Source organism: Ambystoma mexicanum, chromosome 4p (assembly GCF_040938575.1).
Source record: "Ambystoma mexicanum isolate Mex_15411 chromosome 4p, UKY_AmexF1_1, whole genome shotgun sequence".
In the NCBI taxonomy this organism is placed as follows: Eukaryota; Metazoa; Chordata; class Amphibia; order Caudata; family Ambystomatidae; genus Ambystoma; species Ambystoma mexicanum.
The window spans coordinates 1,065,896,833-1,065,921,483 of NC_090927.1; the positions used below are offsets into that span (position 1 = coordinate 1,065,896,833).

At 43.5% G+C, this 24,651-nt stretch overlaps 1 protein-coding gene across 1 annotated transcript in view; it reads left to right on the forward strand.

Annotated features, from left to right (window-relative positions):
* The window catches only part of LOC138452651 (amine sulfotransferase-like), a 401,286-nt gene that overhangs the window by 48,385 nt on the left and 328,250 nt on the right, over nt 1-24,651 (forward strand). Inside the window, exon 2 of the mRNA XM_069605019.1 lies at nt 560-727. Coding sequence (XP_069461120.1) covers nt 571-727 — 157 coding nt within the window. The 5' untranslated portion in view covers nt 560-570. The remainder of the gene's footprint in view (nt 1-559; nt 728-24,651) is intronic.

The following is a 24,651-nucleotide window of genomic DNA, read 5'->3' on the forward strand; positions in this document are numbered from 1 at the left end:
ATGGCAATATAACCCGATCGACCTGGGGCAAGGCCCCCCTCAGGATTTATTGCCTAAATATTAGCCAGCCACTAGACATGGCTTTCAGCCATGAGCAGTTGCCACAGCCTTGGCGATAACAAAGGCCACGTCCGAGACCACGGCCTAAATTGATATTTAGTTATTCAAAGTTTTATTAAGTTGATATAATTAGTGATGTCATCATTCTGGTCATAGGCTGCGTAACAGGGGTCACAAAGTTATGGTGGCTTTAGCTGAATTTCAGGGGTTAAGTTCTCATTTTAGCATCCCTGCAACTCAAGTTTTTTCCTTGAAAATATATGTTATCTGTTTCTCACACATTTACTAATAGTCGGAACATTAAATTGTGCACAGCTTAACGCACTGCAAAGAGAGTTTGATATTTTTCAACCCAGGAAAACATCTCTTTTATATTATATAACACTGTGCTTGTGAGATATCAGATGACTAGAGAAGAGTTTATTTGTGTTGTGATATTTGTATAAAAGTGACCCCTTTTGTATTGATTGTTTTGCTTATCTTTTTTTTTGCATTGCAGCTTCTTCAATTATGGAGGAGGCAGTACACCATATAGCTAATCGCAAGCTGTTTTTGCATAGAGGAGCCTATTTTCTCGAAGGCACTGTTACACCTGAATATATAGATTCTCTTGAAGATTTTCAAGTCAGAGACAGTGATGTATTTGTAATCACTTATCCAAAATCAGGTGAGACCGAAATACAGTTGTGTATGTCCAGCATTTATATACGTTAATCACAGTAGCTTGGTCAGTGTACCTTTTTCGATGTTTAGAAAACATTCAGCCGGCCACAAGAGTAGCACACTGAATCATAACCAAAGTATATGCGTTATATCCAGCTTCCAAAAGCAGGCTAATAAAATGTGTCAAACAAGCATTGGCAAAGCCAGTAGTTTGGGCTTTTGTGGTCGCACATTGTGTTATCTGTTTACAAGCATGAATTTGTGTTGGCCCCTTAAAGAAGGGGTCCAGCTCGAAGAACATGTAAGCTGAAGGGCTGGTCATCACATGATTATTATTACTTGAGCTGTTAGTCTCTGCTAGTTGATAAACTACTAGTAAGTGTTTCATTTGGCAGCTGAGGTATGAAGTTTACAGCCTGCACAGTCTACTACTGTACAGCAGCCCATAACATTATGTTGCTCTAGGTACCATCAAGCATGATATCCTCAATACAGTTAAAGAACAACTTCAAACCCAAATTACCCAGATGTATGAACCGATAAGAGAGTGCCAGAGAATGGAAAGAGAGAGGGACTCAGCCAGAAAGAAACTATAAGAGGCAGAGTGGGAGACAGGGAAGCTGAACACGTTTGTGGTTGGGAGTGATAATGAGTGATAGACTGACTATTACTGAGACTGGCTGATTATGCCTGTGAGACTGACTGGGACAGACTATGACAGAGATACTATATATGTGACAAGGACTAGGAATGTGATGAGGGCTAGAAATGTGAATAGAACTGTAATTAGGTATAGAACTAGGATTGTGACAAAGACTGGGACTGTTATGAGGATTTGAACTCAGATGAGGACCAGGATTAGGACTGTCAATGGGACTAGGACTGTGACAAGAACTGGGAAATTAAACAAGGACGATAACTGTGATAAGGACTAACTGTATAACAGTGATGAGGACTGGGACTATGATGAAGACTGGCACTCTGAAGGCAACTAGACATATGACAAAAACTAGGAACTGTGACAAGAACCTGAGGTGTGAGGATGACTAAGTCTAGACTGTAAAGAGGACTAGGATGAGGACTGTGATGATGACTGTGACTAGGATTAAAACTGTGACTAGGGTTGGATATAGCACTGTGATCAGGACAAGAACTGTAACTAACACTGCAACATGAACTAAGATTGTGACATGTACTGTGAATGTGACAAGAACTAGGACTGTATTGAGAACCTAAGAATATGACACGGTACAAGAACTGTGACCAGTACTGTGATGAGGACTAGGACTGTGATGAGAGCTAGGTCCAAGATGAGACAATGACTGGGACTATGGCTGAGAAAGGGTCCAGCTCTAAGACTTTATGCCCGATCACGAGTTGGGCGGTAGCACTTAAATGCAGCGGTAGCAGTGTTGCTGCTGCATTCAAGGGTCTACCCAATCTCGGGTCTGGCGTGTTTACCCCCAACTGGGGGTAAACACACCAGAAAAAAAGCAAGTTTTCGACTCAATTACCGTGCAGTAATACCACTAACAGCACCCAACCAGTGATCCGACTGTAATAACGCCGGACGGAAGGGCACTTTTGCTAATTAAATAGTGTGGTATCCCAGCCGAGATACCACCCAACTCGTGATCAAGCACTTTGATGAGGGTGAGGAAATCGAACAGGAGGATTTGGACTGGGACTAGAACTGTAATGAAGATTTTAAATTGGACTTTGGTGAGGCTGAGGATTGACTAAAATGATTAAAAGGACTGTGACTAGGGAAACAAAAGAATAGGACAGAAACTGTGACAAGGACTTTGATAAATACTAGGATTTTTTGTCTGTTATGAGAAATAGGACTCTGACAAACACTAGGACCTCGACAATAACTAGGACAGGCAATGTGGTGAGGAGTGGGGCCGTATAACAGATTAATACTTGACCAATCTCTGGGTAAGATATCCCTGTAAGGCTTCAAAAATGCTTATAGCCCTGCCCTCTTTTGAATCTCCCTTTGAAGTGTAGCCTTCATGTGCTCAGGATGCTCATTTTACTTGTATTTTTCTTCATGTGCTGGTGAGTTTTGCTTCAAGTCCGATCTTGCAAGGATTTCTGTGTCCCTCCTGATCCCCTGCAGTCCCTTCTCACTCTCCATTCATTTTCTGTCCCAGACCCTGTCATAATAGCCAAACTCATATTTTTTAACTAATGTTATTGTCTTGCTTATAGCGCAAATGTAGCACACAAGCAACAGAGTGATTTATAGTAGGAGACTGCCAGCATTGGGCTTGGCATTTCATAAAGAGATTTTTTTTTGTCAGGCTGGTATTGTTGAAAGAACCACATTTTAGAGTTTTTCTGATCTGCTTCAATTTCAATCGCTACATAGCTAGCTCTACAGCTTGCTCAGCCATGTTGACTTATTTGCAGAGCCTGACTCACCTACATGTATAGGCCATATTTAAGTACTCCACATTCAAATTCTTTTTTGCTTAGCCAGACCTAACTTTACAAAGCCAAAACATTAGATGAATAGACTTGTGTGGTACGCAATAAGACTAATTGCAGCAAGCCCCGATGTGAATTTTAAATGCCAAAGTGGTTGTTGCATAATCAGCTTGTCTGCCGCCCATTCAGATATATTGTTGAGCTGACAGACGTATCCTGCAGAGCCAAATTTTCTTATTGCACATTCAGAACAACTGCTTGCAATGCATGTTTACCCTCACATAGCCAAACTCACTGTTGCATATCCAATCTACTCACAGCACAATCAGACCAATTATTGCATAGCTAGAACCACCTTGGATAGCTGGATTTAATTTACACAATTAGACTAACTGCTGCATACCAAGACTTAGTTTTAAAAATCCAAAAAACACTCCTTAGTCAATTATCTGGTGAACAAGGAGCTTTTCCATAATAATAATTAATCTGCACAGCACACAGGGCCTGATAGTTCATTACATGCACCCCTCAATATGGCTTATCCAATACTGCAGCAGAATAAACCACCAGAACAACCTTTCGAGACTGTCACAGGCTAGCTCCATCCTTGCTGGCCCAAGTCCGGTGTGGGATGTCTTGTCTTGACCCACTGTTGCTCTGCCATGCGGCATCACTGTGTTCTGATGGTGCCAGAAACATCAAAATGGCCGCAAAACCCTGGTGCGCGCTAAAACCTCTGAAAATCGCGCTTTGCAAAACACAAAAAGATGGCTGCCCAATCTACCACGCATGTTGTCAGTGGTGGAACAGAGATCTCACTCTGGAATCATGTCACTGGGCTCCACAACAAGTGAAATCGGAGTACAGAGGGACAAGCAGTGTTCTGCTAAAAGAAACCCCAAAATCTTGCTTTAAATCCTTATTCTTGGTTGCTGAAATGGCAGAATGCCGGCACAAAACACCCTTAAACATCCAAAATTCTTGCTGGGTGCTACAATTCACTTAGTTCAAGAAATCATTGTGAACAGACCATGTACTGAAAAGCTCAAAGTATCAAAGAAACATCCACAGCAAAAGTGGCCTGCCTGTGGAATCTGTCAAAATATGGGCGCAGTACCCTCGGCCGCCGAATGACAGCTGTCAGAAGCCTGCATGATAAACTTTAAAACCTGTATCATCTGAAATCAAAGGTTGGAAATCTAAGTGGCCTGTTCCTTAGAGTAACCTATGTTGTAATTATTAATCCCATGGTTTAGAATCTGAAATAAGTGTTCTAGCTGCTAGTTGAAATCACAAGTTTGTTTTTAAGCCAAGGAAAAATGTAACAGAATTAACATTTAAATTTAAGCCTGGCTAAAAGCCACCCAAACTGGAATAACAGCTCTCCTTCCAGCTTCTCTCCACCAGGAAATCACACCTAGGCGATAATTATAGGGTGGGGGAAGAATTTGGGCTACAGAGGCAAAAGAAGACAATGGACTTCCTCCAGCTAAAGGAAAGGCTAAGTGTGAAGGATCGTAAATGGCCTCTTCCCAGGAGAAATAGGGAGGAGGCTGTTTTTGAACTGCAGGGCGACAGAAGGAGACGGAGACAAATAGCCATCTGTGGCTGAACATTCACAAAGAACATTTTGTTTAAATACATATAACTATGTATAATTGCGGAAAATATAGAACTAACAGCATTGTTAATGTAATTTCTAGATGCACGGGTGAAAAGGTGCCAGAACCCTGTGGCATGTTCTGGGAAGAAACGGTGGAAAATGTGATATTACATCAAATGTATTATAGCTAGAAGTGTGAAACGTTATACCCTTATGCCCATGTTATACGCGCACACTTGTACAAATTTTCTGATAAACTGGACATTGTGTTCCTGATAAAAAGGGTGAAATTCGGTGGAAAGCAGACACAAGATCCTACATCGACAGGGTTTTGAGGAGTATCTGCTACTCAAAATATGTGATCTATATATGTGGTTGTTACAGAGGTCGCACATGTGGAAATATGTATTGTACCAAAAGTAGATTTTGTGTTCAAGGGGCAAGGGGTGGACTCTAAGCCTCATAAACCCACACCAGGAAGGTGACACCCTGTTTTTCTCCTCCTATCAAGGAAGAGAGGAGACCTTAACCAATCCCTGTCAAAGGGGCGAGCTTAGGATAAACCAGCACACACACCCCTTTATCATAAACATAATAGAGACAGCTCAGCACTCAAAGGGACACACAGATTCACCCACTATCTGAATGCTGGCGAAGCACCCTTCTGCAGAATTATCCATCTTACTTGCTCCAAACTCCAGAAACTTGGCAAAGCAGAAAGGCCCATTATATAACTGAACCATTTTCCATTAGGGTGTCCGGTCAAAGGTTCGAATCCAAAAGGATCGAATGCCATAGGGTCGAGTCAAATGGCCGAAAACAAAAGGTTCGAATTTATTTTTTTAAATATATGTATTTTTTTGGGTTTACGTATAGGAAAAAAAAGAGATTTTTACCACAAAAAAAGCTGGTTTGGGGGGGACCTCCCCCCAAAAAAAGAAATTAAATTAAAAAAATAAAAATAAAAAAACGACCCTTTTGTTTTCGGTCTTTTTGATTCAACCCTTAAGGGGAACATCAAACATACAGCCGGGCTGTGCTGTACTGCTTGCCTGCTGAAAATAATTATCATCAGAACCAAAAGATCCAGTCCAGTTGTGCCGTGCGGTGTCCCGAGCGCCTTGAGGCTGCCAATCCGATGTGCCCAGCAGTCTGTCCTGACCAGAATCCCTGACCAGAATCCTGACGGTTCCATTTGAAACACATCTAGTGAGTATCTATAGATAGAACTGTGTCACTAGCCTATGTACCGTGCTTAGTTAATCCCTATCTTAAACCTATTCTCTCTTTCTTTCCGAGTCAGTATTGTTAGAACTATCTTTGCGTGGACTCTTCTCTCATATGTGTTCCTAAACCCTAACTTCCTATTGATTGATTAAGAAAGTAATTCCCAAACCAAACAGAAAGTAAAGTATCACACCTTAACTGTTATGATCGGCCGTGAATGACCTTCCTGTGTGGCATTATACTTTTGGTAGTCTTTAACATAGTGTAAGAAATCCTTTTTGTCATTGTAAAAGTGCATTTCTGTTCTCCATTCTTGCACCTAACTCGAAAAACGCCCTCCACCAAAACGTTCATAACTTCCTCAATCTTTGTGCTAGAAACAACATTTCAACTTCTGCTTGTGGCTGACATCCACAGCTTTAATTTGCATTCCAAATCCATATAGTTCTCCTGTAATCGCGATTACCGCGCACTGAAAAGTTTGCTGCGGATTTAGTTTTAGGGAATTTCTGACACGTGTAAAACAGCTTTTGATTGCTTCCGACCTTAATTTTAAGGTTCACATTGTTTCTTAGTATCAAATCATTGCTAATGTTTTTGTGCAACTATCCAAAGCAGCTCCCATAAGAATTTAAACAATTTCAGCAATTTAGACCATATTTAGTGTTTTTGCACATTCCATTCTCAGATAACTTTAAAAACCATTTTGATAGCTTGCCCATCAATTCCGTTTCTCTCTTGTGTTTGCTGGGGAAAATTGGGATTGGCATTTTGTTTGAATTCTGCCATTCCTGAATACCTGCTCTCTCTTCTTATCTCTTTACATTGTCTGTTGGGGGGGTTGAGTTGTGTGCAGGGGGAACTAGTAACCACAGTGTTATTTGATCTACACACACTAAAGTATTATTTCTGTGCTGAATTGTTTTGCTCAAATATTACTCCTTGTACCCATTAAAACATAGTATGATTAAATTGTGAATACATAAAATAAATATTTTAACTTTGCAAACCAGCCTGATTCCTGGTTCAGTGTGACCGGGGGTTTCCAGGAGAGGGGCGTGATATGAGTGGTACATCGTTCAGAAAAAAAGAACTTTTAGACAACAATAAATAAAGATTTCAGTTGTGCATTACACGCTAGGCGTTGACTTAGGTGTGTGCTGGATTGAAATCACTTACACCGGCAAGCCCAAGAGCTACCAACTGAACTAATCATCTCCAAGATAAGTGGAGGATATTATCGGGGAAACCTCACATACCTCACGGAACTCTCAATACACTGGCAAATCTCATAAAGCAATACCACATCATATCTCTAACACAGAAGGAGAGCAGTCTCAGAGCTGAATTAAGAAGCAGGAAAGCTGTGGAGGCTGCTTACAGAATGCCTACAAACCCATCAAAAAGGGACCTTGGGGCATCCTTATTACCCATCGAAAGAGAAGTAAGGGCCTACATCTTCAGATGCCTCCTGAAAGAACTCCCAGCATCAGCATCAAATGGCCAACTCTCACCCGATGGCAGCAACCCATTGCTTTAGGAAATAACAGAAACCAATACTGTAACTGGAAATATATTTTTAGAATATTAAAGGCTAACGACAATTAAAGGATTTGTTCAAACTGCAGAAACTGCCTTTGCCGGCAATACCCCTACAGCACTTAACCCTATAGCAGAAGAGAAATGGACTGGGCATATTATGGAATTATACTACGATGATAAATTGGCGAACCCATGGTGGAAACTCACAGATTTGTGTTTGGGACAACCACAGGTTTCGAGGCTGACAACATATTAAATGTCATAAAGAAATTGAAAGCGTCTAGGGCCTCTGGCCCTGATTCAATCGCAAATGTTGTCATTAAGGCACATCCATCTTTTTGGGCAACTATTCTATCCCAATTATATCAATGGATATGCCAGTGCCAGAACTCCAGATAGTTGGAGGGAGTCCATTCTAGTCCCTGTATTCAAAAAGGGGGACAGGGTGGACCCCTCCAATTATAGATTACTGGCCATGTTGGACTCGAGTTCCAAAATACTTGCCTCACTGATTCTGACAAAAAAGTAATGGGTGGGCAGAGGAGAATGGGCTTCAGAAGTAATTCCAAATAGGTTTTAGAAGGACTCAGAGCAGATCTCACAACATATGTGCCCTTTGCTAGGTCATGGCAGAAGTATATAGACACCCAGACAAAAGACTTTATCTCTGCTTCATTGATTACACTAAGGCGTTTGACTACGTCTCGTGCCCATTGCTATGAAGTAAGTTGAAATGCTGGGTTTTGGACCCCATATATTGCAGAAAAGCGCTGTATAGGGACACTTCAGTTGTTATTCCCTTAAATAAGGATGGGGCCATTACTCGACCCATGGTCACTAACCCGCTACTCGCACCCCTATTATTCAATCTATATGTCTCTGACATGGATGATGTAATGAAAACTGTGTGCACTTCCCCTCGCCCCCTGTATAGAAGGTGAACTTACTCCATGGCTGACCTATGCCGACGATACCGTGCTTTTAGATCACACCCCAATAGGACTCCAACATTCTACCGATGCTCTCTCTCTCTTTGCGACCACTAACCACATGGAAATTAAAACGTTCCAAATCGAAAATATTGGTCATTGGAAGCAGATCTACAAGAAAACCTCACTTTTTTGGGAAATTGGCCCACACCACCTTAGAAGTAGTTGATAGCTATGTAAACTTGGGCTCCCCGAAGAAATTATGTCCTGCACTCACCTTTTATGACGATTATATTATACATAAAGCCCTGAAAAAGTGGCTGGTCATTAAAATGTTTGTAGCCAGGAAAGGTGGAAACAACATGGAGGGTCTGCTAGCCATTTATCGTACCAGCATCATTCCGGGGATACTCTATGGTTTGTAGGCATTATATGATCGACATGTGGAGTGGCTGGAAAGAATAGAGTGGAAAATACTTTGTTCTATGCTGGTGGTCCCTGGCACAGTACCAGTCCAGGCATTAAGGTGTGAATTGGGATTCACTTCAATTAGGGCTTGGTGGCCTTTACAACACAGCAAGTTATTTCTGCTATTGTTGTCTATGCACACTGATACTAGTACCCCCTTGGGCCTTAAAGCCCAAGGTATGCAGGAAGAGAGTCCTAACGCCTTCCTGCAGGAATTACAAAGGTATGCATTATCACACCTTGATAACATAGCCTTGTCTGCAAAACGGATGCTGGACTCATCCCAATGCCCTGATTCTATTCAAAAACAAAACCAGAGACTGGGATAGATCTGACAATCTGTCGGAATTGCATGGGAAAAACGATTTCGTGAATATTGCTTGCAAGGTTTCCATTAAGTGTCTCCATGTACCTATTTGTTCAAAATTCTGTATGATGAAGGACTCTGTCACCTGTGTCACGCCCCAGTTGAAACCAATCGCCATGTTTTAACCTCCTGTGCAATCCTAAAGTAACAATATTGTAAGGGATACCAGGGGCTGGTTGACCATGAGGAATTTATTGTGACCGATCAATTCTCGAGTGAAATTTATGGGGCAGAATCATTGTCATAACCTCAGCAACCTTTTACATCTGGAAGGAGGCATTGGCCCTATTTGCAGTCGCAATTTAACATTGATGCCTTTTCATTTATGCATTGTTTCACTGATGGTCTGCCTTGCAAACTTGGGGAAAGCAATAATAGATCTTTTTACTATTTGTATATTCTGTATTTAATTGCAGAGGTTGTTCTTATGTATTGCTTCTTGGGGCCCATTCTTATGGATATCCATGCAATTGTGATTTTTTTGGTGAATGTTTAATAGTTGAATTAGTTTTTAAAATGTAAACGTTTTTAGCCATGAAACGTCATGTAATTAATTGTATTAATTGGTAATTCTGAAATGTGTATTTTAATATTTTGATATGTGCTAAAGATTTGTCTAAGCAACTGCACAATAAAAACATTTTAAAAAAAAAACAGTACAAACCACACCAACCTAAATTCTATTCTGACTGCTAGATCTACTCCACCAACTGAACCAATTTCCAGAAGCATGTGGCTTCAGGATTCATGTGACTTCAAAAGTCATCTGACTTGAGGAGTCTCCTTTGATCTTAGTTTAAAACCCAATACATCACCCAACAGCCACCCCTCGCTGGAACGAGGAGCTTCAACATGATCCCACGAAGAACCTACTGAGCCTGTTTGAGGACAGAGGTAACAACCAAGTGTCATCCGATGACCACAGCACAAATACTGAACAAACCAATTACCTCTTGGCTACAAGGACCCACATAGGAAAGGTTGGTACCAGATAACCTCCTCATCAACATGCAATAATTCCTCAAACACTCATCTGACATATATGATCTTCCATGTGAGTCCAAAATATAACGACTTTTGATCACTGAAACCTGGCTTCCAGGGCATCATTCGGCAGTCATATATGAAACCATTAATGTAGGCTACAATTAAGCTGTGTAAATGTGTAAAACTTGCCAACATGACAGATGGGAGAGGTGTAGGACTGACACTTATACGTAGCGACTCCATTAAAGTTACTTCTCCAAACTTTGGTAATATCCCAGACTGCAAATCCTTCTTCTTTATATGCTCACACTCACACATGTCAACACTAACTTCCTTCTCACATACATACCACCTTCCTACAATCCTTCTTTCACAGATAACTTTTCTGATTTGGTCGCTAATCTGTCTATATTCCACTACCTCACCAGACAAATCCGAAAGCCTGTCTCTGCAAACCGTGGTGTGTTTCATCACAAACAACTCATCTAGAGACCTACTCACACATCTTAACACTTCATAGATGGTATTTTCTACAACAAAACCTTGACCACTGTTTTCTCCATAGTTACATACTGTGGAGAGACCACCTTTATATCCCATTCACCATCTTTTATAAAGTGCAAATACTTGTTAAACTCCTCAAAGGACAACCAAAGTTAACCTGATCAGGTAAAAACACCCACCTAGACAATCTACTCGATAATTGTGAAGGAGCAAAACCCCAGTTTATAACTGAAACTAAGACCAGCAAACCACATGACCAACTTAAAATTGAAAACTGGGCTAATATTGCCCTGGAAAGTATAGCACAAAAGAAAAAACGTTCAGACACTCAAAGAAGAAACAGGTTTCAAACTGTTTTATGCCCAAGCTGAATCGCATCAAAAAAGAAAACAGGAAGTTTGAGAAAATCTAGAGAAAAAGCAACTTAACAAAAGACAAGCTGTCCTACAACCAGCGTTTGCAATGCTAGAGCGGAGACACTACCAAAGCAAAATACACTATTTCACTTTGTATCTAATAAGAACAGCACAGTTAGAATTTCTTTAAAATCACTGAAGAACACAAGAACCATGCACCCTGTAACATGACCCCTACTCCTATGCAACAACTCTGTGACTCCATCGTGACACACTTCAACAACAAAATTCAAATAATCCAAGTCCACCTGCATAGGAAAGGAACAACAGTACCCTACTCAACTAGGGAAGCAATACACACAAAATAGTCTATCTCATCATAAAGTGCTTTGCACTCTTTTACCACCAAGGACTTGCTTTCCACATTTAAAGTCAGCAAAATAGCAGGTTCTCTAGATAATGCCTCCATTAAGCAGGGGACGGCCTTATTCGCCTTCAAAACAGCCTTCATTAAAACCTCTCCACAAAAAAATGAAGGCTGGCCCACATGACCCAGAAATGTATCACCCAATCTCGAACACTCCCTTGATCTGCGAAATCTTCAAGATATTCATTATTAAACCGCGTTGAGAATATACCAAGACCACCAACCTCCCCCATGAAAACATGAATTGAGTACAATGAGAGGAAAACAAAACATGATGTATTCAGACTTGGACATGATAAAAACAATGCAGACAACAACGCAATCAGTGCGCTCTTGCTTCTGGGCATCTATGACGCACTTGACACCAACTGTCACAAGATCCTTATAAGAAGACTGTAGGACATTTGGATACATGGAAACCCCCATAGGGTGGTTGCATCCTTCCTCACAGAGAGAACAGAAAGAACTCTCAGGGCCCCTTTCAAATCATGTCCTTTTAACTGGCATGCAGAGTACCCAAAGGATCAAGCCTCTCCTCTTCTCGTCAACATATTCATGCCTCACCCAAATCTCATAAACAGCACAGACTTCATTTATTGACTTATTTTGCTTTACATGCTTCGATTGATATATAGGGTATTTATAACGCACCTATACACAAGTGTTTCAAGGCGCAACCAGGCAGGGAGGGGAAAATAGGGGAGAACAAGACAAACAATCTTTCTAGGCCTAATATCATTTAGATAGTGCAAGTGCACAGACAAGAAGTGCAGGGGTGAGAAAGGGGAGAATTGCATCCAGTGTAACAGTGCCCTGGGAACAAGCCTTGGAAGTGAAATGAAGGCCAGGTGGCAATGCAGAAGGGCCCAGAGGCAAATGCTAGGGACTGGACAGGGGAGTGGAGGGGGGCAGGTGTCCTATATGGCTCAGGGGAGCATCAGGCAGCCAGTAAATGTAACTGAGCAGGAAAAAGGGAAGGATAGCAGAGGGAAGGCAGAGAGAAAAGGAAGAGGGGAAAGGTTAGCAGGGGAGAGGCAGAGAGAAGTAAAAGGAGAAATGGGAGGTCTTGTGGAGCTTCTGGAACTTAAGGAGGTCCAGCTCAAGGCGGAGAGTGGCAGGGAGGCCATTCCAGAGGGAGGCACCTTCAGAGGAAAGAGATCTACCACCCAGTCTCTGCTTCGAGAAGCGACTTACCCGCAGAGAATTGGAAGTAGACGAGCGGAGGGCTCTGGAAGAAAGGTAATTAGGAAGAGAGCATTGGAGATAGTACGGGCCCGGCCCCAGAAAGCCTTGTGGATGGTGCAGAGGGTCTTCAACTTAATCATTGCAGCCACCGGGAGCCAGTGGAGGGCTTTCTGAGCCGGAGAGATGCAGTCCCTAGGCTTTAGTCCAAGGATATGTCTTGCGGTCCTGTTTTGGATGAGTTGCAGGGGGTGCGGGGTAGAGTTAGGTAGATTGAGAAAGAGGCTGTTGCAATAGTCAACCCTAGAGAGAACCAGGGCTCTGGAGACAGTGAACTTCTGGGGGAAGGTGAGAAAAGGTAGAATACCTCAGAGGAGGTGCAGTTGGAAATGGGACTTTCTGGAGATTTTTGTGATGTGTGGAGAGAAGGAGAGAGTGGAGTCGAAGATGACCCTACGGTTTTCTGCCTCACTCGAGGGTGAGGGCACAGGGCAAAGGGAGGCTGGCCAGAGTGAAAGGGGAAAAGCAGGAGCAGGGGTACCAATGAAAAGGATCTCTGTCTTACTAACATTAAGGTGGAGATCATTATTTTGTATTTTTTTGTATTTTTGTATTTATTATTAGATTTATATAGCGCTTTAACCATTAGAAGCGCATCATGCCTGAATAGCAGAGAGACAGTCAGGGATGAGCGAGGAGGAGGCCTTGGGTAGCCTGAAAGAGAGCTGCATGTCATCTGTATGACACTGAAAGTTGTAGGAAAAGGTAGAGATAAGGCAGGCCACGGGGGCCAGATAGACATTCATTATTCTTTATTTGTTTTGATCAATTAGACCTTCACAAAAAGAAGCAATTACTTAAAATAAAATTCTTTTTCCAGTTTTCCTTTTTAAAGACGCTTAATCAACAGGCCCAAAATGCAGCATCTAGTATTTTTTTTCAGCCCCTTTTGTCTTTCCAAGAGCCCCTTAGTGCGGGTTGCAGGGGGAATGTTCTTGCTCCTCCCACAGCTACCCTTCATTTTCTTCTGGAGCGGTGGTCACAGTCTGCCGCCGATCTTTTTTAGCACCTGACCTACTGCGATTATTAAGGCAGTATTGTGACCTGATGTCAAGAGGTTCCAAAAATGTTATGAGAGCAGGTACTCCATTTTATTTACGAATTTCGAAAAGTACATTACTCTTATGTCCCAAGTCCCTTTACATTCTTGAAGAAGATGCTGCAGATTTTGTTTATTCGGATCTACACAAGTATTGCAGAAGGCGGGGACATTATGACCTTGCCCTCTCACATTCAATATTTCGCCTGTGTGTATTAAATTTAGCTGTGCTCGAAGGAAGACTTTTCTTGATTCACTGTCTGGATGTTTTTGTGGCTATTTAGGTACTTCACCTAATTTTTTGTCTATGATTGGGAAGCTGTTCTTTGTTTTTACGAGTCGCATTTCCAGCCCTGTTTTATCCAATCCATTATTTCTGTTTCTTTTTTTATTTTCTGGGGGTTTTCTTTAAGTGTCTCCACCGATAGGTCTGCCTCTATCAGACTTCTCATCCCTTTTTCTTCCAGCTGTTTCAGAATCTTGGACTTATCCGACTGGTGTTGTTGCTTTATGTCCTCATACAGCGAGTTGCTTTGTGGGATTATTATTAATCTGTATAGTGAGAGAAGTCTCCAGGCCACTTATTGCTGCAATGATTTTAGAACAAGTTTGAATCTTAGAACTGCCATGGGTACACAATTAGGCAAGCCCAGGACTCTTTTCCATAGTTGGCTTTCCACTTTTTGCCAGTCTATATCCCATAATAACGGTTGAACCTCCAGTCCATACAGTATGACCGGGATTATTTTTGCGACATAGAATGTTAGTAGTGGCATAATTGAGAATTTACAAAGGCCATAGAAGACCTTTTTCATCTGGGGTACCACTTTCTCCACCTTCAGCCCTATTTCCATTTCTATTTTGTTGGTTGATGGTGAGGAGTATACCATGTACCCCAGATACACCAGCTCATCTGTTCTTGTGATGGCTTCCCCTTCAAAGAGCCATTTTCCATAGTGGATGTGCTTGTTAGGATGTTTCATCACCAAGACTTTGGATTTCCTTGGGTTAACTTGCAGGCCATTAATTTTTACGTAGCTGCTTAGTCCATTCAACAGATGTTGTAAACCTATTTCTGTCCTATCGATCAGGACAATATCATCAGCATATGCGAGCCAATGGACGTTAGTAGAGCTCAGTTTTGGACTCGCCATGACCCATAATGCAAGAAGTCTCCCAGACCCGACAGGTACAGGTTGAAAAAGAATGGTGCGCCCAAGCAACCTTGTCTCACACCTTGTTCAACACTAATTGAGTTTGTCAGATGGCCTACTTCGTCTACTCTTACCATCAGCGAGGTGTCTTTGTGCAGTTCAATTAGTATTGCCAACAGCGTTCTTGGCAGTCCCCAGTCTCTCAGTTTTGCCCAGAGTTTCTCCCTGTTGACTAGATCGAATGCCCTGGAGAAATCTATCCAGTCTCCATATAATGGGCCTTCTCCATGATTTTTAGTATTTTCTGCTAAAAGGCTCAAGACAAAACCATTTAATGACGTGGACATGCCCCGCCTAAAACCTGTTTGGAATTTGGAGATGATATTTCTTGTCTTCGCCCAGTCCTCTAGTTCTATCAAGAGGATCTGCATGAATATTTTGCTTTCAATGTCGAGGAGGGCGATTGGTCTATAATTCTCTGGTTGAGATCTATCGCCCCCCTTGTAGAATGGTATTACAATTGCTGCTTCCAAGACGACGGAAAGCCTTTTGTCTCAATTATTTCCTTATAGAGATTATATAAGAGGTTTGCCCATGTTTTGACGTTGTTTTTCAGAACCTGGTAGGTTAGTCCATTGGGTCCTGCAGCCTTCGAAGGTGAGGAGCTCAAGATGAGGAATTCTATTAAACTTATGTCAAATTTGTGTTCCCAGTGGGTAGCATCTTTCTCTTCTTCCTTAGGCTCTGTTGTATTCCTGAAGTTCTTTGTGAGGTAATCTGTCCAGCTCTTTTCTGTGACCAGGTTGCATTGCGGGCTGTTGCAATTTGTTTTTTATCTAGGTTGTTTATGATTGACCAGAAGTTTTGTGTACTATTGGCACACAGGGATATAAGCATCTGCTTGTTATCCTGTTGGTGTTGGAGAGCTATTCTTGCTTGCGACCAGTGCTTATACCCTCTTGCGAGCCTTTGTAGCTCTTCTCGTAATTTTATTGAATTTGTGATGTTCTTCTTCAATCGTCTGCATTCTCTCCTTATGATCCTTTTCTGTGTCCAGGTGTCTTCATCGAAGGAACGTTGATGATGGGTTAGGTTTCCTGCAGTTCATGCAGTTGGCTGATGGACAGACCAGATAAATGGTTTAAATCGTTCGGGCTTGCAGTTCTTTTTTTGCTCTTCCAGAGAGATTTGGTTTAGTTTGATATTTAGTTTTTCTGCCTCTCTCTTATACTTTACTAATTGTGCTTTACCTTTTCTGAGGGCCAAATCATGGGTATATCTTTCCGGTTGTATTTTCCACTTGATATTAGCCTTCAAGCGAGCATGGTCACTCCCCTCCCCCCATATGGTCTCCAGAGTCATTTCTCTTGATTTCAGATCTTCTGAAATGAAAATATAGTCCAAGGTGGAAAATGAACTTCCTCGAGACCATGTAGGTTTTGAAGGTCTGTCGTCTTCAACTGATCCATTCAACATATTGAGTCCCCATGTATTCAGGTAATCTACCCATCTATTTCCTATCTTTGATGCTTTTGCCCATTTTAGAGTGGAGTTTGTGCCCTGCGTTGTAATACATTGGGTATTCAAGTCTCCTCCCAGAATCACACTTGCTTCTCCATGGAATAATGCAATCTTCTCCAATACCAACAAGAGGGCCTGGTGAAAATTTTGTAGGCTGATTTGAGCTGGGTTCCAATACACATTAACTATAATGAGATTGAAAAACCCTTCCAAGGTAGGAATCCTTACTTTGCATGCTAGAATGCCCTCCCTTGCGCTGTGTAAGAGTATAACCTCCTTACCCAATGAGTTGTTAATTCCTAGCAGCAGTCCTCATGATGGCCGGCCCTTTGATTTCTGAAGAGCCGGTATTGTAAATATTGTAATGCCCTCTATTACGATTGGATGTGTGTGCCAAGTTTCTTGAAGTAGAATCACATCTGACTCAAAAAAGAGGGCTTTTTTTCTGCTGCTTGCGGTAAATGTATTCGGACCGTTGGTGTTCTAACTTATTTCAATAGCATCTTGCCTAAAGGTTCTGATGCCCAATCCTAGCTTTTGGAGTACCTGTGTAAGTATCTCTGGCAATGCTGCCAGTGTGTTGGCTTTAATGTCTCCAGACATTCCCTGGGAGAGTCCTCCTGCCTTCTTGTTTGGTGCTCTCACAGCACGGGAAGTTAATTCTTTGCAGTCAACTTTCTCATTTTCATCTTCATTTGTGCCCTGCCCCTGAGGTTTTTCGAACACTTGCAGACTCACTTTCTCCAGTTCTTTTGCATTGTTTTTTATTGCTTTCCAAGCTTTTTGTGATGTAAAGGCCACTTCTACTAATTGCCTGTTATTTTTGCTTGGGAATTTTACAAATTCAAGGTCTTCAGTAGCAAAAAGGTACAGGTTAGGAACGTTTTTGAAGTAGTTCAAGATGGCCCTCCTACATAGAGACGAGTACTGAAGAATTGTATTCAATGCCTTAAGCCACAATGTAGGAACGGCATAGTCTTGTTTTTCCATCTCAACTTCCTCTGGCTTATACTCGGATACTTCTTCTAGAGAGAACCGTCTTTGGTTATCTACTACTTTTTCTTCGGATTCTTCTGGTATTTCCTTTGTTTTCCCTTGTCCACTTTTTTAAATTTCTGCTACTATTGGCTCAATCGAATTTTTCTGAGGAGCTTGCTTTAGGAAAATTGGTGCAATTTTAACGTTGGATTCCATTTTTCCATTGACAATCTTTTTGGGCGAGCTTATCATTCTTTTCCCCAAGAAGATTGTGGCCCACGGGGGACCTTTTAGCGCAGGACAGCTTTTAGTGGCACTGGTCTTATTTTTTCCTTTTGTATCTTCTAATGGACTTCTCGTGCTTCCACCTCCTGCGCCCAAGGTATGTTGCGCCTCTGCAACAGTGCCTATTAGATCTGTTTGTTGTCCTACACTTGCCCAATTTTTCTTTTTGTTCCTCAGAGTTTCCTTGTCATTAGATATAGCTTTAAGCTCTTTACCCACATTTCCTCTTGTCATAGATGTCCTTTGTTCCCTTCCATTATTTTTCAAACAGTTTTCGAATTTCTATTTTCTGTGATCTGACTTTTTCCCTCTTCTTCTATGACTTGAATGTCTTCCTGATTTGATGTTGCCTTTTGTTTACTTTTTTCATGTTCTTCACTCGTGGGAACCTTCCCTTTCTGTTTATTCGCTGGACAGTTTTTTCGATTCTATCGAAGGGTAATCGGATAAGACGTTGTGCTGATTTTCTTTTTTGCTTCCTTTTTTTTGGCTTTTCTTCTTCCTTTTGAGAGATGAGTGCCTGCTTCTGACCACTTCAGGGAACAAACTCTTTCACTTTCAGATAACCCCTCTTTGTTACTCAATTTGGGTCCAATTATTTCTATTTCCTCTTCTTCTATAACATGCGCAAGCCTTCTAAACTCTTCAAGAACAGTTTCCAAAAAATGAGTATCATCAAAGAGATTGTCTACATGTTCTTCCCCATTCAAAAACCAGGGCAAGAGGATAGATCCCTGGGAAACACCAAATTTTGAGAGAGTGATGGAGGAGAGGAAGGACCCAAGTTCAACTTGGGAAGGTTGGTCCAAGAGGAAAGAGGATAGCCACGCTAGAGCATGATCCGTGATCCCCAGGGTATCACGGAGACGGGTGATCAGGATGCTGTGGTTCACTGTGTCAAAAGCAGAAGAAAGGTCAAGGAGGATGAGGACAGAGGGATATATAGAGTCAAGGTTAGAGAGCACATCTTCATCCGATGTTCAGGAGAGCAGTTTCTGTTCCTCTGGCTGCTCATTATGGTCATGGAGACAACCAACTGATTCAGTGCGGAAGGTTAGCTGGTAGATAGCTAGTTTCTCCAGGAGTTTGCCCAGGAAAGGAGTGATAGAAATAGGGCGATCGTTTCCTGGGATGGAGGGGTCAGCAGAAGGCGTTTAGAGCAGGGGGTGCACAAGGGAGTGATTGAGAGGAGTGGGGAAAACTCCAGTAGCAAAGGATTGGTTGCAGAGATCGGCCAAGGCTGAAGCGAGAGAGTCAATGTTGTCCTTAATGGATCTGGATGGGCTGACAGACATCTGTTTGGATGAGACTTTCATAGACCAAATTTTTCTGGAAACCTCATCAGGTGTGACAGAAGAGAGGGGGGAGAGGAGGAGGGGTGGCCTCGGAGGGCCTGAGAGAGGTAGAGGGAGGGAGGGGAGCAGATGAGAGTGAGAACAGAATGTTCTGAGCTTTAGTGGTTAAATGAGAGGCCAGGGTCGAACAGAGGGCCTGGGTGGGTGTGGTAGAGGAAGATACTGCAGTAGGATTGGCCAGCTCCTTGCAGATTTTGAAAAGTTTGGCTGTGTTATTAGATGCCACCGAGATTTGGGCTTGAATGTAGACTCTTTTTTAGCAAGGTTGGAGAGTCTACATTGCCTTTGGAGTAAGCGGCAGGCCAGTTTGTTAGAGGGTGAACAAGAAGTTCCCCATTTCCGTTCTGCTGCTCTGCACTTGCTTTTCAGGGCAGCCAGGTGGGAGTCATACCGGAAGTGCACTTTTTGATAGGCTTCAGGTGGATCTTCATGACAGGGGCAAGGATGCCAAGAGTGTTAAAGATGGAAAGGTGAATATTGGAAAGGGGTGTGTCAGAATGGGAGTCAGCCACAGGAGTAGGTGGAGGAGAGTAGGTGAAGGCAAAGGCTGCCACCATGAGAGCTTCATGGTTCAGATCAATGTGAAGGAGGGTGGCAGTGCTGGATGGGCCATTGTCAGGGGAACAGGAAGCTTCAAGTGAGAAGAGAGAAGAAAATGGTCAGTCCAGGAGAGAGGAGTAGTGAGAGGATTAAAGAGAGGGATGTCAGAAGAGATGAGAGCATCCAAAGTATGTCCGGCAGAGTCCATTGGACCAGAGGGTAGAATGGAAAGGGAGAGGGAGTCAGAAAAGCCCTGAGGAGTCAGGAGAGTTCAGGTGGATATTGAGAGTAAGAGAAGCTGGGAGGTAAAGGAGAGAAGAGAAGAAGTGAGGTCAGCCCATTCAGAGAGGACGAGGGTGGCCTGTCCAGGTGTCCTGTAGAAGGTGACCAGAGTGAGAGAGGAGCCAGGAGACAGAGAGAGCCTGCAGACCAGCCATTCAAAGGAGGATTAGACTTGAGTGGGAATGATAGAGAGGAATCCACCCAGGAAAGATCAGGGCCACTCCGCCTCTGGGGCTGTTGGGCCTGGGCTTGGAGAGGATCTTGCAGCCCACAGGGAGACATTTGTCAAAACCTGTGATAAAGCTGGCCTCAAACCATGTCTGGGTAAGAGCGAGAATTTCTAGATCCATCAGTTCAAGGAGGTGGCAGATGTCATAGGAGAGTTTGACCGCAGAGCGACAGTTTAGAGTAGCAGTATGGAGCAGGTTGCTACTTTTGAAAGACTTCCGGGGAGGGGTAGAGGGGACAGGGGTCCCCACCAGAAGTGTAGAGGAGCTTGGGAGGTAGAGAGAGGAGGAGGCAGAGGACCCAATAAAGACATGAATGGCAGAGGGGCCAGAGAGGTGGCGGCCAACGCAGGTGAGGGAGTCAGGAGAGAGGCATCTGCCAAGGGATCCAGAGAGGTAGAGGACGAGGGAGGCAAGTGAGCCAGGACAGCAACAGCTTGCAAGGGAGCCAGAGTAGCAGGTGGAGGGGGTGGCAAGGAAGCCATCGAGGTAGGTGGCAAGGGTGCCATGGAGGAAGATGGCAAGGGAGCCAGGGTTGTGGACAAAGGTGGCCAAGGGGCCAGCACAGTGGTAGCCCGGGTGGCAGAAAGAAGAAAGCTGATGAGGTGAGGGAGTCACCCATACAAAATTAGAAGGTTGGGCTGAGGCCCTTGTACCAGAATGGTACCATTGAGATTAATGATGACTCTGGATGAATGGATGGAGGCTAAGAGGACCTCCCAAAGTATGCCAACATTAATGGGTGAGGAGGAGTAAGGAGAGAGCAGGGAGACCAAATGAAGGGTCCATAGGTCGGATGAAGGAATGACAAAGAGGATGTCTGTGAGAGTCTCTCTAATGGAAGCACTGACATAGGTGTTAGCGTTGGAAGGCCTGGGTTGGAGACCAGTGTGTCCATCTTAAGCTTCTTCCTACCATACTTAGTGAGAGGTGAAGGATAGGAGATAGATAAAAAGTTAGAGAAGATGGGGGAAATAGAGAGCACCATGGTGGAAGTGGGAGGGGGGAGAGGAGGCACTTCGAAAAGCTGAATAACTGATGTGTAAGGAAGGGGTACGATGGGAGGGGGAGGGAGATAGAGAGAACATAGGGATACACAAGTACAGGTATCAGACTAAGAACAGTAGGTTACAACATCTACGACAGAGTGCAAAGAACAACAAAAGAGCCGCAGGCAATGAGTACCAACAGTGGGAGCCGGCTCAGACAACTCAAGGGGGGAGAGCTGGAAGCTAGCGTGAGAGAACCCAGAGAAGAGGAGAAAGGCCTATCGGAAAAAGCAAATCATGAGAACAGAGCCATGGCCGGATACAATCTGTAGCGGAAAGCAGTTGCAGGGGTCCATAAGTGTTTACCTAGAAGGAAAAAGCAGGAAATGCAAGAGAAGTGCAAGAAAAACAGAAGTGGTCATGAAGAAACAGAGTACAACTAGCCTGCAGAAAGGGCAGCCTAGTGGATGTGTGCGATACAGTGCAAGGTAAGAAAATGCATTGGAAAGGAAAGTATGCGCAAGGTAGGGCATCTTAGTAGGATGCAGTAATTTCCTACCGTGCGTTTGCTGCTGGTCGACGGCTGCACTGCATGCTCGCTCTCTTCGAATCCACGTCCCGTTCTGACCCCTTCGTCACCAAACACCTGTATCACTCAACACAGCAGCCTTGTCCTGTGAAAGATTTGCTGGAGAGGGTCCAATCCTCGGTTCTTAAAGGCTTGGATGCATGGATCTAGAATTGCATGCTATTTATCGTCGGGCATTGTTTCCTGTGCACCTGCATTGCTCAACACCGGGGCCTTGACTTGCGAGGGCTTTGCCACAGAGGGTCCGATCCTCGGTTCTTAAAGGTTCAGAAGCATGGATGTGCCATTGGGTGCTATGTATCGTCAGGCAGTATTTCTTGTGCACCTGCATCCCTCCGTAGCAGGGTCTTGTCCTGCAAGTGCTTAGCCGCAGAGGGTCCCATTCCCCATTTTTTAAGGTTTTGGAAGCGTGGATCTAGCGTTGCATTCTTTGTATCATCGGGCAGCGTTTCCAGCCCACCTGCGTCACAACACTTTCCTTGTGAACAGTCATTGGCAGCTGCCGTGTTTGCAATTGAGAAGTCTACAAGTATTGTAATGGGCTGCTCAATGACTCTCTATGTGGACCAAACTCTGCCATTTTAGAGAAACCCAAAGCTACATTGACAACCCAAAGAGCTTCAGGTTATGAGGTAATGATTTTGAACCCAACGATTAAGATTTTAAGATGTAAAATAAAGAATCATGCCACGTTTGTAGTTGAGCCAGTAGAAGGCGGCGATCATGTGCATGACTGTGCTAATTATGTTGAATTTTATGATGATATACCCTTAGTGAAAGAGAATGCTTTGGCGGGAGGGGGAATTCTCCTTATTGACGGTTCTTTGAAAATTGATTAGACTAGTGGGGAAAGGCATTCAGGTGCAGCGGTAGTGAGACATAGATTGAATGGAGAATTTGAAGTCGTAGAAAGTGCAAGGCTATCGTCCCACTTTTCAGCGCAAGCAGCAGAATTAGTAGAGCTTATGGTCGCGCTCGAGAAGCACGAAGGGCAGGAAGTGATGGCATACAGTGACTCTGCCTACGTGATATGAACCGTACATGCAGTATTAGCACATTGGGAAAGGAGGGGCTACCTCCGTGCGGATGGCACTCCGGTGCAACACGCATCCTTATTGGACAGGCTTATTAAGGCACTACAACTTCCAGTAGCCATAGCAGTTGTTAAATGCGCAGCGCACACTAATCAAACAGATTTTATCTCCTGTGGGAATGAAGCCGCAGATGAAGAAGCCAAAAGGGTTGCATATTCCACAGAAATTTCAAGTTTTGATACTGGGAGTATTAAAGAAAAGGTAGTTATAACCATGGTAGTGCAAGAAGGGTTTAATAAATTGGTGATAACCCAACTAATGGAAATTCAAGGAAGTGCACCGCAGGAAGAGCAGGAATTATGGAAGCGAAGGCGGTGTTCTTTATCCCCCACAGACTCATTATGGCGAGTATAGCACTGGAAAGCCGGTGATGCCAGTAGCGTTATTAAATGTTGCGCTTGAACACTTGCATTAACCCGTGCCTGTAACTAGGGAGAGTCTTGCTGCTACAATTGCAGATGACTGGTTCATTCTTATTATGTTGGAACACATTAGCACGATTTATGGTAAGCTGCATCGTGTGCCAAAAGTTTACTGCTGGGCATACACCGAGAACAATTAGAGGGGTAATATCTCAACTGAATGGTCAGTTTCAGCATTTAAATATCGACTATGTTGATATGCTGCAAGTATGTAATGGATATAGGTATCTGTTAGTGGTGGTGTGTCCCTTTTCAAGGTGGATCGAGGCAGGTCCTGTTACACATTGCGGTAGATGGACTCTGTGGTCCCGTGCCCGCTTGTGCGGTATCGTGCGGAAGTGCAGTTCCAAGATGGATGCCTGTCGGGTTTCTCCAGCCGACAGCTACGGTCTAGTCTATTCACGTCCCTCCGAGACACCACGGACCGCTCACGTGATACTATATCCAGACTCCAAGCCAAGGTTTCATCGCGTCGCTTCTGCTACAGACGCTCCGTGAGTTCGTTATTTGAATCCTGCATTTACATGTCTATTAGCCCTTGATTACTCTTTAAACTGTGCTAATCTTGTCTTTACCTATCTCCCAGGTATTATCTCCATCCAAGCTTTTCAATCTCTGCCCCCTTCGTGTTCAGCCCAACCCGGCGAATCCTGCTCAATTCAGCCGTCTATAACACCTCCTCCACGGCATTACCCTCTGCTTTGAACCCCATTTGGGTAAGCTTCCTAGTCCCTGAGTCTTCTCTTCTAGCCCCGAGTAGAATCACTTACCTGTTTGTTCTTGCAGGCCTTCTGCCTCTCTTCCGTTGCTCTTCTGAAGTCCAGTTCCGGAGTCTCTGTCCCAATCCTTACCTCCAAGGGTGAGAGCCTTTCTCTTCCGCCTTCTCTTTGGCTGTCTTCCCTTTTTACCTTTCGCTGATACTATCTTTTCCTCTCGTTTACTCAGAAGGGATATCCTGTGCAACTGCCGTTTGAAACCACCTCTCAAGGATTCTCCTGCTACTACTACTTCCCGATCGACAAGCTTCCAGACTCGACCAGGGTTTTCTTCCCATCAGAGGGTTTCCCTGGCGATCCTATCCTCTCCCCCGGTTTTCACCTCTTTCCGGGTCGGAGGGGCCAGGACTGTTTCAGGGGAGCTTTCACTGCTGCATTTGGCTCTTCTATATTGGATTTCCGTATTGTCAAGGTGAGCGGTTTTGTTGCGGTTTATTACCGCTTTAAGCTGTTTTCGGTCATTCCTAATAGTAATCATAACAGGTCCGTGCACACACCTTGATGCCACTTGCGCAGCAATGTCTTTAGTGCACGAAGTCTTCCCAAAATGGGGTGTGTGTGAAGTGCTGAGATACGACAATAGGCCACA